We start from the raw sequence: 17,479 nt of genomic DNA on the forward strand, positions 1-17,479 counted from the left end.
AATCCACGGGAGTGTGGTCTTACTCTAATCCACGGGAGTGTGGTCTTACTCTAATCCTTGGGAGTGTGGTCTTACTCTAATCCTTGGGAATGTGGTTTTACTCTAATCCTTGGGAATGTGGTCTTACTCTAATCCTTGGGAGTGTGGTTTTACTGTAATCCACGGGAGTGTGGTTTTACTGTAATCCACGGGAGTATGGTTTTACTGTAATCCACGGGAATGTGGTTTTACTGTAATCCACGGGAGTGTGGTCTTCCTCTAATCCAGAAGTGTGGTTTTACTGTAATCCTTAGGAGTGTGGTTTTACAGTAATCCTTGGGAGTGTGATTTTACTGTAATCCACGGGAGTGTGGTTTTACTGTAATCCACGGGAGTGTGGTTTTACTCTATTCCACAAGAGTGTGGTTTTAGTCTAATCCACGGGAGTGTGGTTTTAGTCTAATCCACGGGAGTGTGGTTTTACTGTAATCCATGGGAGTGTGGTTTTACTGTAATCCACGGGAGTGTGGTTTTACTGTAATCCACGGGAGTGTGGTTTTGCTGTAATCCACGGGAATGTGGTTTTACTGTAATCCACGGGAGTGTGGTCTTCCTCTAATCCAGAAGTGTGGTTTTACTGTAATCCTTGGGAGTGCGGTTTTACTGTAATCCTTGGGAGTGTGGTTTTACTGTAATCCTTGGGAGTGTGGTTTTACTGTAATCCACGGGAGTGTGGTTTTACTGTAATCCACGGGAGTGTGGTTTTACTGTAATCCTTGGGAGTGTGGTTTGACTCTATTCCACAAGAGTGTGGTTTTATTCTAATCCATGGGAATGTGGTTTTACTGTAATCCACGGGAGTGTGGTTTTACTGTAATCCACAAGAGTGTTGTTTTACCCAGATCCAGGAGAAAGTGGTCTTTCTCTAATCCACGAGAACACAGTTTTGCTCCACTCCCTAAGAGTACCATCATAAAAAGAAATAAGGAATGGTAGATCAAACCTACATGAAGAGACGTTTGACCCTTCAGAATGGTTGGGTGGCATGAGAGACCAGACTGGTAATCTGAGGACCTCTCAGGGGTTGAACAGAACATGTACTACTAAGAGAAACAGAACTTTAATGATGGTGACCCATATCATGGGAGAAATATTAGGAAATGCCATATGTAGGGTATGTAAGAGGTCACCTCAATAATTTTTTGGAGGCATAATGACCCCCATTGATGCTGGCTCTGGGGTACAAGAGAGGACCACGTTTGGACGTTTAGCAAATCAAACATAATTTAAATCTAGCTCGTACTTTGCCTGGGCTACACAAAGTAAGATGATCTCCCTCTAGAATACAACACAAGGAATTTATATTCACAATTAATTTCCAGTCAAAATTTTGTATATAGTTTAGGATTGAGCAATGGAGGGTTAGAGCCTCTGTCAGGTTGAATTGCTTCATTGCTGTGGAAGCTACCTACCTACCAATCAGATGCCTTACAGGGACCTCAATAGTGTCATTAATTTGAATTAAAAACGGTCACCTACAGTGAAGGAAATAAGAATTTGATCCCCTGCTGATTTTGAATGTTTGCCCACTCACAAAGAAATGATAGTGTGTTACCAATTGTTTTCTTGGTGACTTGGGTGAGAACCTTCTTCCCTCAGCCAGGGCATTGAAAATGGGTCGTGGATGGGTCAGATGAGACCAAAATCAAGCTCTTTGGCTTCAACTCAACTCGCCGTGTTTGGAGGAGGAGGAATGCTGCCTATGACCCCAAGAACACCATCCCAACTGTGAAACATGGTGGTGGAAACATTCTGCTTTGGGGGTGTTTTTCTGCTAAGGGGACAGGACAACTGCACCGCATCAAAGGGACGATAGACGGGGCAATGTACCGTCAAATCTTGGGTGAGAACCTTCTTCCCTCAGCCAGGGCATTGAAAATGGGTCGTGGATGGGTGTTCCAGCATGACAATGACCCAAAACACACGGCCAAGGCAACAAAGGAGGGGCTCAAGAAGAAGCACATTAAGGTCCTGGAGTGGCCTAGCCAGTCTCCAGACCTTCATCCGATTGAAAATCTGTGGAGGGAGCTGAAAGTTCGAGTTGCCAAACATCAGCCACCAAACCTTAATGACTTGGAGAGAATCTGCCAAGAGGAGTGGGCCAAAATCCCTCCTGAGATGTATGCGAATCTGGGGGCCAACTACAGGAAACATCTGACCTTTGTGACTGCCAACAATTGATTTGCCACCAAGTACTAAGTCATGATTTGTGAAGGGGATCAAATACTTATTTCCCTCATGAACATGCAGATCAGTCATCATTTGTTAGACATGCATTTCTGCTGAATTTTTTGTTGCTATTCTGTCTCTCATGTTCTAATGGCACACCGCCCGCACTGGAAAATGCAATCGTACTGGAAACCTAGGTTCCTGTGCGGGCTGCATATTCAGAAGAAGTGCAGGGATTTCTTCCCTGCGTGTCACGGGGCAAGGGAGTCCATTCAAATGAATGGGCTCTCATGCCCGCACAAAACGCGACCCGCACAGCCGCATATATGGGGTTACTGTGTGCTGTGTTTGTTCTTCACTGTAAGCGAACTGCTTTGTATGGCTGTGCTGTGCAGAGCCATACAAAGCAGTGTGCTGGAGCTGACAGGGGAGAGATCTCTATTGTTTACATACAGTTCTCTCCCCCCATCAGCACTACTCGGCGATCTCCGGGTGCCAGTGAATAATCACCGGCAAGGTCCCGCAAACAGCGGCGCGGATAGGGCGTGCGTACCATACTCGGAAATGCAAAATCCCATGTATATATATGTGATTTTGCGCACCCGTGCCACCCTGTAGCAGTATATCTGCTATAGGGCGGTGGGGAAGCGGTTAATTGTACAACTTGCTGCACGCACAGTAACTCAACTAAGGCTGATGCTGGGATCCCAGGACATTGCCCAAGACACAGCAATATTGGGACATGTGCATTCCAGTGTGTTTTTGGTGTTTTACGGTGCATTTGTTTTGCGTTTTACTGCGTTCCAGTACAGTTCTGTGCAGAAAAAAAATGCCGCCTGTTCTACTTTTTTTTCTGCAACCGGAACGCACTGGAACTACAAGCACTGATGTGAACTATGACACTGACATCCATATCACCTACTTTCTGTGCGTTTTGGATGCAGAAAAGAAGCAACTGAAACGCATGGAGTGTGAACTGGCCCTGAAACAATAACTATCTCCTATATTCTGTAACGTAGATGGTGTCAGGATCCGGGCGGAGGGTATGGAGGAGATTCAGAGGCATCCATTCTATTATAATAACTGGTTTGTCCAGTCGTCTGTTTGCTTTTCTTTTCTGGGATGAAGGATACAAGCGATTCGTATCACAAAGGTGGGAAGAGGTGATCTCAGAGGCAACTCCGGGCAAGGCAGCGAGGGAGGGAGAATGGCACTTTCACTCTATTTATCAATTCCACTTTATTTATTTTTTTGTAAAAAACTTAATTGAATTTTTTTTATCTTTTTAAAGATTGTAACGAGAAAGAAAAACATGAATACAATGAATGTCATCTACATTTAGTTAGTGTTCCTAAACCCTGGACTCTGCATTCACTATATCCGCTCTCCCCGGACCCCGCATTCACTATATCCGCTCTCCCCGGACCCCGCATTCACTATATCTGGTCTCCCCGGACTCTGCATTCACTATATCTGGTCTCCCCGGACCCTGCATTCACTATATCCTCTCTCCCCGGACCCTGCATTCACTATATCCGCTCTCCCCGGACCCTGCATTCACTATATCCGCTCTCCCCGGACCCCGCATTCACTATATCTGCTCTCTCCGGATTCTGCATTCACTATATCTGCTCTCCCCGGACCCTGCATTCACTATATCCGCTCTCCCCGTACCCTGCATTCACTATATCTGGTCTCCCCGAACCCTGCATTCACTATATCTGGTCTCCCCAGACCCTGCATTCACTATATCTGGTCTCCCCGGACCCTGCATTCACTATATCTGGTCTCCCCGGACCCTGCATTCACTATATCTGGTCTCCCCAGACCCTGCATTCACTATATCTGCTTTCCCCGGACCCTGCATTCACTATATCCGGTCTCCCAGGACCCTGCATTCACTATATCTGGTCTCCCCGGACCCTGCATTCACTATATCTAATCTCCCCACACCCTGCATTTACTATATCTGGTCTCCCCGGACCCTGCATTCTCTATATCTAATCTCCCCACACCCTGCATTCACTATATCTGGTCTCCCCGGACCCTGCATTCTCTATATCTGACCTCCCCACACCCTGCATTCACTATATCTGGTCTCCCCGGACCCTGCATTTACTATATCCGCTCTCCCCGGACCCTGCATTCACTTTATCCACTCTCCCCGGACCCTGCATTCACTATATCCGCTCTCCCCGGACCCTGCATTCAATATATAATCTGTCTCCTCGGACCCTGCATTTACTATATCTGCTCTCCCCGGACCCTGCATTCACTATATCTGCTCTCCCCGGACCCTGCATTCACTATATCCGCTCTCCCCAGACCCTGCATTCACTATATCCGCTCTCCCCGGACCCTGCATTCACTATATCCGCTCTCCCCGGACCCTGCATTCACTATATCTGCTCTCCCCGGACCCTTCATTCACTATATCCGTTCTCCCCGGACCCTGCATTCACTATACCTGGTCTCCCCGGACCCTGCATTCACTATATCCGCTCTCCTCGGACCCTGTATTCACTATATCTGGTCTCCCCGGACCCTGCATTCACTATATCTGGTCTCCCCGGACCCTGCATTCACTATATCCGCTTTCCCCAGGCCCTGCATTCACTATATTTGGTCTCCCCGGACCCTTCATTCACTATATCCGCTTTCCCCAGGCCCTGCATTCACTATATTTGGTCTCCCCGGACCCTTCATTCACTATATCCGCTTTCCCCAGGCCCTGCATTCACTATATCTGGTCTCCCACAGTACACAGAACATGGAAATGCAATTATTTTAGTAAATATGAACTGCTAAATACCTTTTCTCATCAGCAGTATATAGCAGTCTTGTGACTTCTATCAGTGTCCGGCAGTGCACTGGTTAAAGCTTGAAGGAGGCATTTTCATTTTGCTCCAGGAGGATGCCGAACCCCTGACCTCTGTCTGGTCAGTGCTGATTGGCGTTGTGCTGATCAAATGCACTCTCACAAGAAAAAAAAAACCTCTCTAGCAATACACACCAAACTGAGTATGTGCAGAGTGACTCCACACGATATGTCTTATAAGGAGATAAGAAGAAAGAGCTGATCAGAGAAGACAGGATCAGAAAGCATTTTTGCACAGTGCGGAGGATTAACCCCTCAGGTTCCACAGTAAGTTACATAGCCTGGCTGAAAAAAGACAAAAATCCATCCAGTTCAACCATAAAAAAAAAAAAGTTATAATCCTATACCCACAGTTGACAGTTGGATTAACTTTACCTATAAATGTTATATCCAGTTATATTCTGTGTATCTAAGAAAGAATCCAGCACTTTCCAACAGCAATCCACTGAGCTGGCCACAACCAACTCTTGAGGGAGTCTATTCCACATTCTCACAGCTCTTACTGTGAAGAAACCTTTCCGTGTTTGGAGATTACATTTCTTTTCCTCCAGATGTAAAGAGCGCCCCCTTGTCCTCTGTGATGACCTCAGGGTGAATAACTCTACACAGAGTTCACTATATGAACCACTGATGTATTTATACATGGAGATCATATCCCCCCTTATGTATTATACATGGAGATCATATCCCCCCTTATGTATTATACATGGAGATCATATCCCCCCTTATGTGTTATACATGGAGATCATATCCCCCTTATGTATTATACACGGAGATCATACCCCCCTTATGTATTATACATGGTGATCATATCCCCCCTTATGTATTATACATGGAGATCATATCCCCCCTTATGTATTATACATGGAGATCATATCCCCCCTTATGTGTTATACATGGAGATCATACCCCCCCTTATGTATTATACATGGAGATCATATCCCCCCTTATGCATTATACATGGAGATCATATCCCCCTTATGTATTATACATGGAGATCATACCCCCCTTATGTATTATACATGGAGATCATATCCCCCCTTATGTATTATACATGGAGATCATATCCCCCCCTTATGTATTATACATGGAGATCATATCCCCCCTTAATCTCCTTTTCTCAAGAGAGAATACATTCAGTTCCTCTAATCTTTCCTCATAGCTGATCTCCTCCATGCCTCTTATCAGTTTGGTTGCCCTTCTCTGTACTTTCTCCAGTTCCCCAATGTTCTTTTTGTGAATTGGTGCCCAAAACTGAACTGCAGTTTCCAGATGAGGTATTACTAAGGATTTGTACCGGGGGGGGGGGGGGATGATATCTCTCTCTCTGGAGTCTATACCTCTTCTAATACAAGAGAGGATTTTGCTCGCTTTAGAACCCGCAACTTGGCATTGCTGCCATTATTAAGCTTGTGATCTACCAGAACCCCCAGATCCTTCTCCACCAATGACCCCCCCCAAATCCTTCTCCATCATTGACCCCCCCCAGTTGTACCCCCCTAGTATGTATGATGCATGCATATACTTAGCCTCCAAGTGCAGAACCTTACATTTATCAACATTAATCCTCATTGGCCACTTAGTACATATAACAAGCATGCTTTACTGTATATACAGACTGATTTTGCTGTTATGGGTTTAGTAACACTTTAAGGGCTAATGTACATATGCATTTGGGACGGGTTCACCATGTACAGTTGTGCTCAAAAGTTTACACTCCCTGGCAGAAATGGTGGAATTTTGACATTAATATTGAAAATATGACAGATCATGCCAAAAAACTGTCTTTTATTTAAGGATAGTGATCATATGAAGCCATTTATTGTCATATAGTTGTTTGGCTTCTTCATTAAACCATAATAACAGAAATCACCCAAATGGCCCCGATCAGAAGTCTCCGCCCCCTGGATCAGAAGTCTCCACCCCCTGGATCAGAAGTCCCCGCCCCCTGAAATGTTTGACCTTGGTACAGACACACAAGGTGACACAAAGGGGTTAAAATGGCAATTAAAGGTTAATTTCCCACATCTGCGGCTTTTTAAATTGCAATTAGTATCTGTGTATAAATAGTCAATGAGTTTGTTAGCTCTCACATGGAAGCACTGAGCAGGCTAGATACTGAGCCATAGGGAGCTAAAAATAACTGTCAAATGACCTGCGTAACAAGGTAATGGCACTTTATAAAGATGGAAAAGGGTTTTAAAAGCTGTCCAAAGCCTCAAATATACCTTTTCAGTACTGTTCAATCACTTATTAAGAAGTGGAAAGTTCATGTATCTCTTGATTCCAAGCCAGGGTCATGTAGACAAAGAAAGTTTGCAGCCACAACTGCCAGAAGAATTGTTTGGGATGCAAATAAAAACCCACAGGTAACCTCAGGAGAAATACAGGCTGCTCCGGAAAAAGATGGTGTGGTTGTTTCAAGGAACATGATATGATGGTACCTGAACAAAAATGAGCTGCATGGTTGAGTTGCCAGAAAAATAGCCTTTACTGAACCAATGCCACAAAAAAGCTCAGTTACAATATGCCTAACAGCACATTGACATGCCTCTTCTGGCTTTTTGTGGCATTGGTGTCTCCTGTCTAAGGAATAAGTGTCAGATCAAAGAGTAGCGACTTTAAGAAGTTAGTCCAACCAGGAGCGGACTGACCATTTGGAAACTCGGGCACTGCCCGAGGGCCCGGGGTCAGTAGGGGGCCCCATGAGATGCCCCTGGTATCTTTTTCATAGGCTTTTTTGAGTTTTGGCAAGGACACAGGGGTCCCATGATCCCCTCTTGCCCAGTGGCCCCATGAGTTGTCAGTCCACCCCTGAGTCCAACCAACATCAGTACTGCAGTTATAGGTGAAGCCTCCTGGGCTGAGTAACCCACTGGCTTCTTATACTGTCTTGCAAAACTTTCATCCTGTTTCTCACCTGGAGTTTTGGGTTTTCCAATCTTTCTGTTACACTGTCCTTAACGTAAAAGTGAAAATAAAAATCTGCCAGGAAGATTGTAATGGGCGCACTTGGTGGAAGGTCAATCACACAGATCTCATCACTAAAAACCATGAGAGATAACTGTCTGGTGGTTGACCTTCTAGGAATGTATGATCATCCAACAAACACGAAAGAGTTTTTAGGGAGTTGACCCTTAAATATTATATGGTAGAAATATCCATAAGTAAAAAAAACTAGTTGGGCAGGTTCGAGAACGCCATCCAATTTCTATTGGTAATCATTGCATCCTAGCCCGACTATCCTCTTCCAGCCTTGTCTTTGTAGAGCCAAACTGGCAAGTTGATGGCACTTGGAAAATGGGATCTCCCAAGGGTGGTCAGATGGTACCTTTAGTCCATCATGGACTCAATGCTGGAGTCAGAACTCCTTTCTCCCAGTACAGGTCTATGCCAATCCAAAAGCAGCTTGAAACAGAACAGATGAAGCTGTCAATTCTGATTGACCTCAGAAGTATTTCAAACTAATGTCAACATGGGCCCTTGGGATGCTTAGCCATCATGAGCAGAGAGCAAAATGATAAGGCAGATAAAGACCAGAGCATTACCTAGGCCAGAGCAACCACTGTCCTATTGGCTGGCATTTTTTGTATTTTAATTACCAATCCTGTTAGCATTCTCTCCTGTAGAGTAAACCCAGATACAATGTCTTCCCCAAAATAAATAACACGCCCACACAAAACAGTTCTGTCATGTGGTGTAGCTCCAGGTCTTCCCACATCTCTTGGCAAGACAAAACCTACCTGACTCCTTTTGTAAGGTCTGGACCAACCTTCCTCAACCCTTTTAACATGGAAGTATCCCTAAATTTAATTTCAGGTCTCAGGGAACTCTGCAAACAATTTATATATCTACATCATCATCATCATCATGGTACATTAGTGTGGTGGTCAGTGGGAATAATGTCCCTTACATTGGTGGTAAGTGGGAAGAATGTCCCTTACATTGGAGGTCAGTGATAAGAACTCATCTCACATCGGAGGCCAGTGGGAAGAATGCCCCTTGCATCGATGGCCAGTGGGAAGAATGCTCCTTACATTGGTGACTAGTTGGAAGCATGCCCCCTACATTGGAGGTCAGTGATGAGAATTTATCTCACATTGGTGGTCGGTGGGATAAATGCTCCTTACATTGGTGGTAAGTGGGAGGAATGCCCCCTACATTGGAGGTCAGCGATAAGAATCCATCTCACAATGGGGGTAAATTGGAAGAAGGTCCCTTAAATTTGTGGCTACTAGGAAGAAATGCCCCTTACATTGGTGATCAGTGGGAAGAATGCTCCTTACATTGGTGATCAGTGAGAAGAATGCTCCTTACATTGGGGGTCAGTGGGAAGAATGCTCCTTACATTGGGGGTCAGTGAGAAGAATGTCCCTTACATTGGTCGTCAGTGGGAAGATTTCCCTAATAGAGATAGGTAAAAATATCATTGATGTCAGTAGTTACATATCATATTGTTCCTTGTTCATTCCTAGCAACCTTTGAAAGCACCCTAGTGTTTCACGGAACCCTGATAGAGAAAGGCTGGTCCAAACAGAAGCTGTGAAGGAAGTTTATACTCAGAGGAGGAATAGAGAATGTGATGCACATAGGTTGCCGAGATCAGGCTAAGCTGACATGAAAGGCAGCTGTAGGTCACTTACTAGGTAGTTGTACATTTTTTGTGTGCTCCCAGAATCACCAATGACTACTTTGAGTGTCTACTTTTGCCCTGGCTTACCAGAATCCACACACTCCATAGTTCCTGGGAATCCTAGGCAAAGGTGTGGCAATAGAACAGTAAATGCTCCACTTACCTTAAAGGTAGGTCTCTGGAGAGTTGGATGGGTTGCTTGATGTACAGCCATTATAGCCAATCATGGAATTTTCAGGGAGATATTAAAAAAGATTGTAGCTTTACTTACTTTCTCAAGGGCGACTGTAGGGTTGAGAGGCTCTCTGAGGTCACACAGCTCTCGCCCTATCAATGGCCTTTAACCCAAGCTGTGTGTGCAATATCAATCAACAGAATGGTTGTTATTTCCTCTGGACTAGCAGGCTCTGATGTTGGATATTATGTACACTCAGGTGTCGGGAGACAGCACAAGGTCAGGCAGTTAGCAATGTAGCAGCTGTCCTACGTCGGAGGACCTCTCAGCCTTAGAGTCGTCCTGAAGTACGGGAAGCTAAAATGGCAAATGATAACCTTCACAATTCTTGATCAGTGACTATTACAATCCTTGCATAGGCTCAGTGGTGACAGGTGCTCTTTAATCAATGCTTCTCTATTTGTAGGCAGAAGATCTGAACATGGACAACGCTAAGCTTCTCCTGCAGATTGACAACGCCAGACTGGCCGCGGATGACTTCAAAGTAAAGTAGGTATTATGTAACCATCAAAAAGTTGCTCCACTCTCCAATTTGAATGTAAATCCTTTTGCTTGCCTTTGACCCCCATTTCACCGTAATAGGGTCTTGTCCCATTTCCTATCGCAGTTCCTGCCTGACAAAAGTATACGGATGTCACCTTGTGGTCAAACATGATATTTACCCCCCCCCCTTCACTCCTCACCCCCTCCTCATCAATAGAGAGGGCACAGTTCTCTATAAGCCTCCCTTGTGTCTCGATATATTAATGGCGTCTGATTGCAGGTTGGAGGCAGAACAAGCCATATGTGATGGGGTCCAAAAGGACACACAAGGCCTCCGCAAGATGATCGATGACACTAATTTCCAACGGATGAAGCTGGAGTCTGAGGTGGAGGCACTGCGAGAGGAGCTGGCCCACCTGACTCGGGATCACAAGGAGGTGAGAAAACAAAAAGTTTTGCAACAATGTATAAATATATATCGTATGCAAACTTTATTTTCCAAATGAAAAAGTAATGCATGACAAAGGATTTCTAGAGAACTGCGGGTTAACTTAGGTCAGTTTTTTTTTTTGCATGCTAGTATCATATCATATTATATCATATCTGCGGAGGGGGTGTGTACTGCACAGGGTGACACCTACCGCATGGGGTGACACCGGACCCGCTCCACGAAAAGGTAAGTTGTAAAGCAAGCCAACGATCCCCGCAGGATGGATCGGATCTGCAGATTGGGGAGCATAATGGATCGGACTCCAATCCATTATGCTCAATCCACAGATCCGATCCATCCTGCGGGGATTGTCAGCATGCAACCTATACGGGGTGAAACCGGACCCGCTCCACAAAAAGGTAAGTTGTAAAGAAAGATGACGATCCCCACAGGATGGATCCTACCGGGTGCCCCCACAGTAAGCAGCTTGCTATGGGGGCACCCGCTGCTCTGCGTGTCCATTCGCACGGTGTGTCCAATCTTCGACTTTAAAATAATCACCACTTGTGCTCCTCCACCTGCCAGCATTCACGCTCACCTTCGCATAAGTGGTGGTTATTTTAAAGTCGAAGATTGGACACACGGAGCAGCGGGTGCCCCCATAGCAAGCTGCTTACTGTGGGGGCACCTGGCAGGAGGGAGGGGCCAGGAGCACCAGTGGAGGACCGGAGAAAAGGAGGATGTTGGTGTGGAGTGGTGATTATTTTAAAGCCGAAGGTCACCAGTGGATTTAGTTGAAGATTGAAGACTTTTTCACAATAGACTATTTGGAACAAAATATTTTTGCTGTTTGCACATTTGTGGCACTTGTATGACTTTTTATCTGTTATAGGTGAGGAACTCAGCCGGGCCAGTGGCGTCCCTAGGCAGGTGCGGGGGGGGGGGGGTGCGCGCTGCATAGGGTGACACCGGACCCGCTCCACGAAAAGGTAAGTTTTAAAGCAAGCCAAGGATGGATTCCGGATCTGCGGATTGGGGAGCATAATGGATCAGAGTCTGATCCATTATGCTCAATCCGCAGATCCGATCCATCCTGCGGGGATCGTCGGAGAGGGTGTCACCAAGTGTTATCGCAGCGGTTGACACCAACTCTAGGGACGCCCCTGCAGCCGGGTGTTTACTATATCCATATAGGCCATTTATTTATGGTTATAGGCATGCACTTTATTACATGTATTTATTGTGACTATTTTATGATTGCCCAGCCGGGTTTTCACTAGAGTTTTCTGATCTTTATATATTCGTTCACTACTAAAGCCTGCCATACACAGGTCGAATTCCGAAATAAATTTCTTTCTAAGAAATTTTGTTCGAATTTCGCACCATTACTGGCTCACAGAAATTGACGATTTTCATGTGACCATCGAATTTAATGCCAGCCATACATGGGTCGAAATTCGACCAATTTTTCATCTGAAAATCGGACTGTTAGTGGGGTCAATGGCACCGGCTGATTTTCCTGGTTTCGGCGATCGGACATGTTGGAAAATTCATGAAAAACAACTGATTTACGACTCAGTGATGGTCAAATCGTACGATCATTTTTCCTAAAAGAATATGCGCATGAGCTGTGACCTGGAAGGAACAGACGTTTTGCCTGTTATATGGGGAGAACTTTATGACTCGGTCGGCCGATTTTCTAAATCATTGATGGCACCATTGGATTACTGAGTGAACAACGTTTTTGATTTTTGGACTAAAAATCATTCGGAATTCGACCCGTGTATGGCCTACATAAGTGATCAGGCATGTTGGAAATTTTTTGATTAACTAACCAGTTTTGAATCAACGATGGGAGAATTGTGCAAGAAATATAAAGCTGTGACCTGGAAAGAAGAGAAAATTCTTGGCCACGAAAATTCTTTTCTGCAGCAACATGAGGACAAATTAAAGGCTTGGTTGGTTGAATTACAAAACGCACAAAATTTCTGATTTTCTAAAGAAAATTCGTTCGGAATTCGACCCGTGTATGGCCTGCATAAGGGGGACGCTCAGCAGGCATTTCCTTTTTTTTTTAATTGATATATTTATCAATTGTTTGTTTCATTCGTACTCACTCATCGCTTTATTTATTATTGCACTTGGATTGTATCTATGAAGTGTAGGGAGAAGCGCAGCAACATTTTATATTTATATAAATGGCAATTAATAATATACATATTATCAAATTTTGGGTGAAATAAGCAATGTTTGTGTATGAGGTTCATGTTGACAATCACCGTCTATCGTTTCCATCTATTGCAGGAAGTAGGCGCTCTTCAGGACCTCATTGCCAACAACAATGTGAAGATAGAGGTGGACGCCCCCAAGAAGCCCGACCTGAACGAGAGCATCGCTCACATCCGCAGCCAGTATGAAAAGATGGCCGAGCAGAATCGCTTGGAGGCAGAAAATGCCTACAAAACTAAAGTAAGAACCCTGCTTGTGTCTGTCATCTCCATGTAGCCAATCACAATGGACATTTCAGAAATTAAAAACAACACTTGAACCCATTCTGCATCTTTCTGGCTTCCCACATGGAAGAAAAATATATTTTAAAAATATTCTTCCCAAATATATTGACATATATTTGAAATACTACAATTTTGGCCATATTCTAAAATATATTTCAATAAATATATATACACTGTATGTTCAAATGCATTTGCATTTTTATTATAAAATATATGATTTTTTTTTTTTTAAATACACACACGCACACACATATATTATATATGTGTGTGTGTATTTTTTAAAAGTAAAAATTCATATATTCTGTGATAAAAATGCATTTCAACATACAGTGTGTGTATATATGTATGTGTATATATATATATATATATATATATATATTGTGGCAGTGCGGTGTCCTGCCACGGTCAAACTCAAGTTGAAAACCCTGGATTCTCAACCAGGCAGGTTGAGGGGCTCCAGAGAGTTAATGTATTGCAGAGGAAACTGACTTTTCGGTTTCCTCATTTATTCAGTAAGTTTGTTTTGGGATCTGGAGCCTGGAGATTTCGAAGAGATCTGGGAGGGATGAAATCTCCAATCCGGGTTCCGTGTTTTGAGAACCCCCAGCACACTGATTGCACAGGTGTGTGCAGGCCTTTTTATAGAGGACTAACCATAGTTCTGGGCTCCACCCCGGCAAACGGAGGCAGATGGGCTACACCTAGGAGAGGTGGAAGCCAAAAGCAGCAAGGGGCTGCTACAGAATAGCTGTGTGCTAAAGGTTCGCTGGGTGCCAAAAGAACCTTTTGGGAAGAGTCTGCAGGAGGCAGACTTAAAACTGCTTGCAAGCCAGGAGGCTGAATACTATTAATTTGCTTGATGATGGATACCCCTGCGTGGGAAGAATTCTTGTTTATTTGAACTTTCTTGTAAATAAAAGTGGGCTAAAAAGGCCCTTAAAGAAAGCGAGTAGCTGTGTGCGTTTAAAAGGCTCTACTACCTTGAAGCGAGTTCCCACATATGGTGGAGGACGCGGGCAGAATTGGAGATCTCAGCGATTGAAGTAAGTTCATCAGTTATATGAACGGTTTGGTGCATAAGTCTGCACTATCTGTGTGTGCAGGTGAGGAGAACCTGCTAAAGAAAAGGACTTTGCCTTAAAGAGACAGTGTTCCATGGTGTTGCTGAACTGTGTAACACACTGCTGTGTGCATGACTGCAAAGATGGGGAGGTCAAAGCAGAAAAAGGAGGCAATGTTTGCTGAAATAAGAGAGAGAGCCCTGTGGCTAGGGAGTTATGTACCGCATGACCCAGCCAAGCCGGGAAATTTAGATGTGGGTGAGTCTGCTGTGGACTGGTGCAAGCGGCACCTGGCAGCATTGAACCAACCTACAGAGGAAAGCAAGCCAACCTTCAGTGCAAGGAGAGATCTGCAGGATGTCCGTACCTGGGAGAGGGGTGTTGTTGCCCCTGGCAACGCTGCTGCAGTTAAACCAGTAGCTGTTGTGAAAAATGTGAATGTGTCACGGCATGAGAGTTGGTCCAGCAGAGAGAAGCCGTGGAAGAGCTCATTGACACTGAGCCTCAGAATATTTGGGTGAATCCCACACCTGGTTACGCTCTGGGAGAGCCCCAGGTTATTGTATTGGGTACCTCCAGCCAAGAGGAAGCCTCTTTAAGAAGCACCACCTCTGAGGCATCAGTAAATGAGTGTCTCCATGTCTCCAGGAAGGTCTTATGTGTGGAATCGGGCTGTCTTTTTATAACAGACCTGCTGAAGGAAATGTTAGCCTTCTGGAGTGTACAGCCGGTGTATACCTTGCTGTCTCTTCCATGTTCAGGAGAGCTGGTACAGTGGAGTCCCGCTAATCGGAGCTTGGTATTACGGGCTATACAAAACAAAGATGGTCAATATAGGAATTCTGTGATACCATCCTTGTTGGTGATAGTGAAAATTGTCTTTCAGTGCATTGCTGGGTTGCTTCATAGCAGTAATCTGTATGAGAGGCACACCAGAGTACTGTTGGACAGGACAGAGGTTTGGGCAGAAGTGCCAGAAGACACATGTATATGTGATGTGGTTGGGGTCGTCTACCCAAGTGCAGAATCATGTAAGGATGGTTTGGCATCAGGACAGTTGCTGGCAGAGTCTTTTGTGACAGTGAAGTCGGTGAATAGTGACGTTTCCATGGGAGATGCCTACTTCACTGTGGGTAATTCCTCTCCAGAAACTGCCCTGCCAATTACTAGTGAACTTAGTTCTGACAAGAGTATTTTGGCTAATGATAAAAAGGGAAATGTGTTGATGAATTTGGATTGTCTGATTACTATGTGTGATAACAAAAAGAAGGGTAGACCTGGTGGTCAAGTTGACATGGTAGCTGGTCGTCCTGAAAGAGGTAATGAGTGCTTAACAGACACAAGGGAGGTTAAGAGTCTAGCACTAGGCCCCCTACAGGATCGGGAAGGTAATTTTGGGAAAGATTTCCAAAGGTCCAGGAAACTCCCAAGTTTTAAGGATGAAAGGTCTAAGGGAACTGGCCCAAAGCTTAACAAGGGGATGTTAAAACTGTTTGATTCCCAAATAAAAGAGCCCACCTCTATTACTAAAGGGTTTAAAAATATAACCCCATCAAAATTAAATAAAGCAAAAAGAGATGATCTAGAGGAATTTGAGGGAGCATGTTGTAATGTTACAGGTACCAGGCATTTAAAGCTTAGGAGTCAACCCCAGGTTACAAAGGGTACTGAGATTTGTAAACCCCCTAGTGGTAAAAGGACTAGCATAGTCTTAAGGAAATTAGAAAGGCCGCGCTTTTGGAAGCACACTCGTAAAAAGGCACGGGGATGTCCTAGAGCCCAAGTAAGGGTAGCAAGAGGAGACAAGGGAAGTCACCTCTTGGGGCAGGGAGTAGTGTCTCCCTTTGAAGAAAACAAAGTCAGCCAGGATTGGACCTCTACAGGTGATAGCCCGCACAGAAGGTCTAAAGCAAGGGTTTTAGGTTTGTGTGTTCCGCCCCCTACGGGGTCAAAACAAAGGGGGGGGATATGTGGCAGTGCGGTGTCCTGCCACGGTCAAACTCAAGTTGAAAACCCTGGATTCTCAACCAGGCAGGTTGAGGGGCTCCAGAGAGTTAATGTATTGCAGAGGAAACTGACTTTTCGGTTTCCTCATTTATTCAGTAAGTTTGTTTTGGGATCTGGAGCCTGGAGATTTCGAAGAGATCTGGGAGGGATGAAATCTCCAATCCGGGGTCCGTGGTTTGAGAACCCCCAGCACACTGATTGCACAGGTGTGTGCAGGCCTTTTTATAGAGGACTAACCATAGTTCTGGGCTCCACCCCGGCAAACGGAGGCAGGTGGGCTACACCTAGGAGAGGTGGAAGCCAAAAGCAGCAAGGGGCTGCTACAGAATAGCTGTGTGCTAAAGGTTCGCTGGGTGCCAAAAGAACCTTTTGGGAAGAGTCTGCAGGAGGCAGACTTAAAACTGCTTGCAAGCCAGGAGGCTGAATACTATTAATTTGCTTGATGATGGATACCCCTGCGTGGGAAGAATTCTTGTTTATTTGAACTTTCTTGTAAATAAAAGTGGGCTAAAAAGGCCCTTAAAGAAAGCGAGTAGCTGTGTGCGTTTAAAAGGCTCTACCACCTTGAAGCGAGTTCCCACAATATATATATATATATATATATATATATATATATATATATATGTATATGTGTGTGTGTATATGTGTATGTGTGTATATATTTCAAAATATATGAGAATTAAAAAAAAAATACGCGCGCACACACACACACACATATATATTCCAAAATATATGAAAAATATTTTTACATTTAAGCTACATTTTTGGAATGCATTTACAACTATATGTAAAAATATATGTTAACATGAATTTTTTATGTTAACAAAAATCTGAACAAAAATCTGAAGAATATATTTAAAAAAATTTTTTATAAAAATATTTTTCATATATTTTGTAATATATAAAAAACGCACTTCAACATGCAACATCATTGGGAGGAATAGTGCCCCATCATTGGTGTCAGTGGGAGGAATAGTGCCCCATCATTGGTGTCAGTGGGAGGAATAGTGCCCCATCATTGGTGTCATTGG

At 44.3% G+C, this 17,479-nt stretch overlaps 1 protein-coding gene across 2 annotated transcripts in view; it reads left to right on the forward strand.

The window, feature by feature from the left end:
- The window catches only part of LOC149444200 (keratin, type I cytoskeletal 18-like), a 33,898-nt gene that overhangs the window by 2,089 nt on the left and 14,330 nt on the right, over positions 1–17,479 (forward strand). For both annotated transcript variants that reach the window (XM_089654826.1, XM_089654825.1), the window contains exons 2-4: positions 10,361–10,443; positions 10,718–10,874; positions 13,172–13,336. In XM_089654826.1, coding sequence (XP_089510952.1) covers positions 10,361–10,443; positions 10,718–10,874; positions 13,172–13,336 — 405 coding nt within the window. The remainder of the gene's footprint in view (positions 1–10,360; positions 10,444–10,717; positions 10,875–13,171; positions 13,337–17,479) is intronic.

This window comes from Staurois parvus, unplaced genomic scaffold (assembly GCF_062004578.1).
Source record: "Staurois parvus isolate SC_StPar_1 unplaced genomic scaffold, SC_StPar_1.0 ptg000803l, whole genome shotgun sequence".
NCBI classification, from domain to species: Eukaryota; Metazoa; Chordata; class Amphibia; order Anura; family Ranidae; genus Staurois; species Staurois parvus.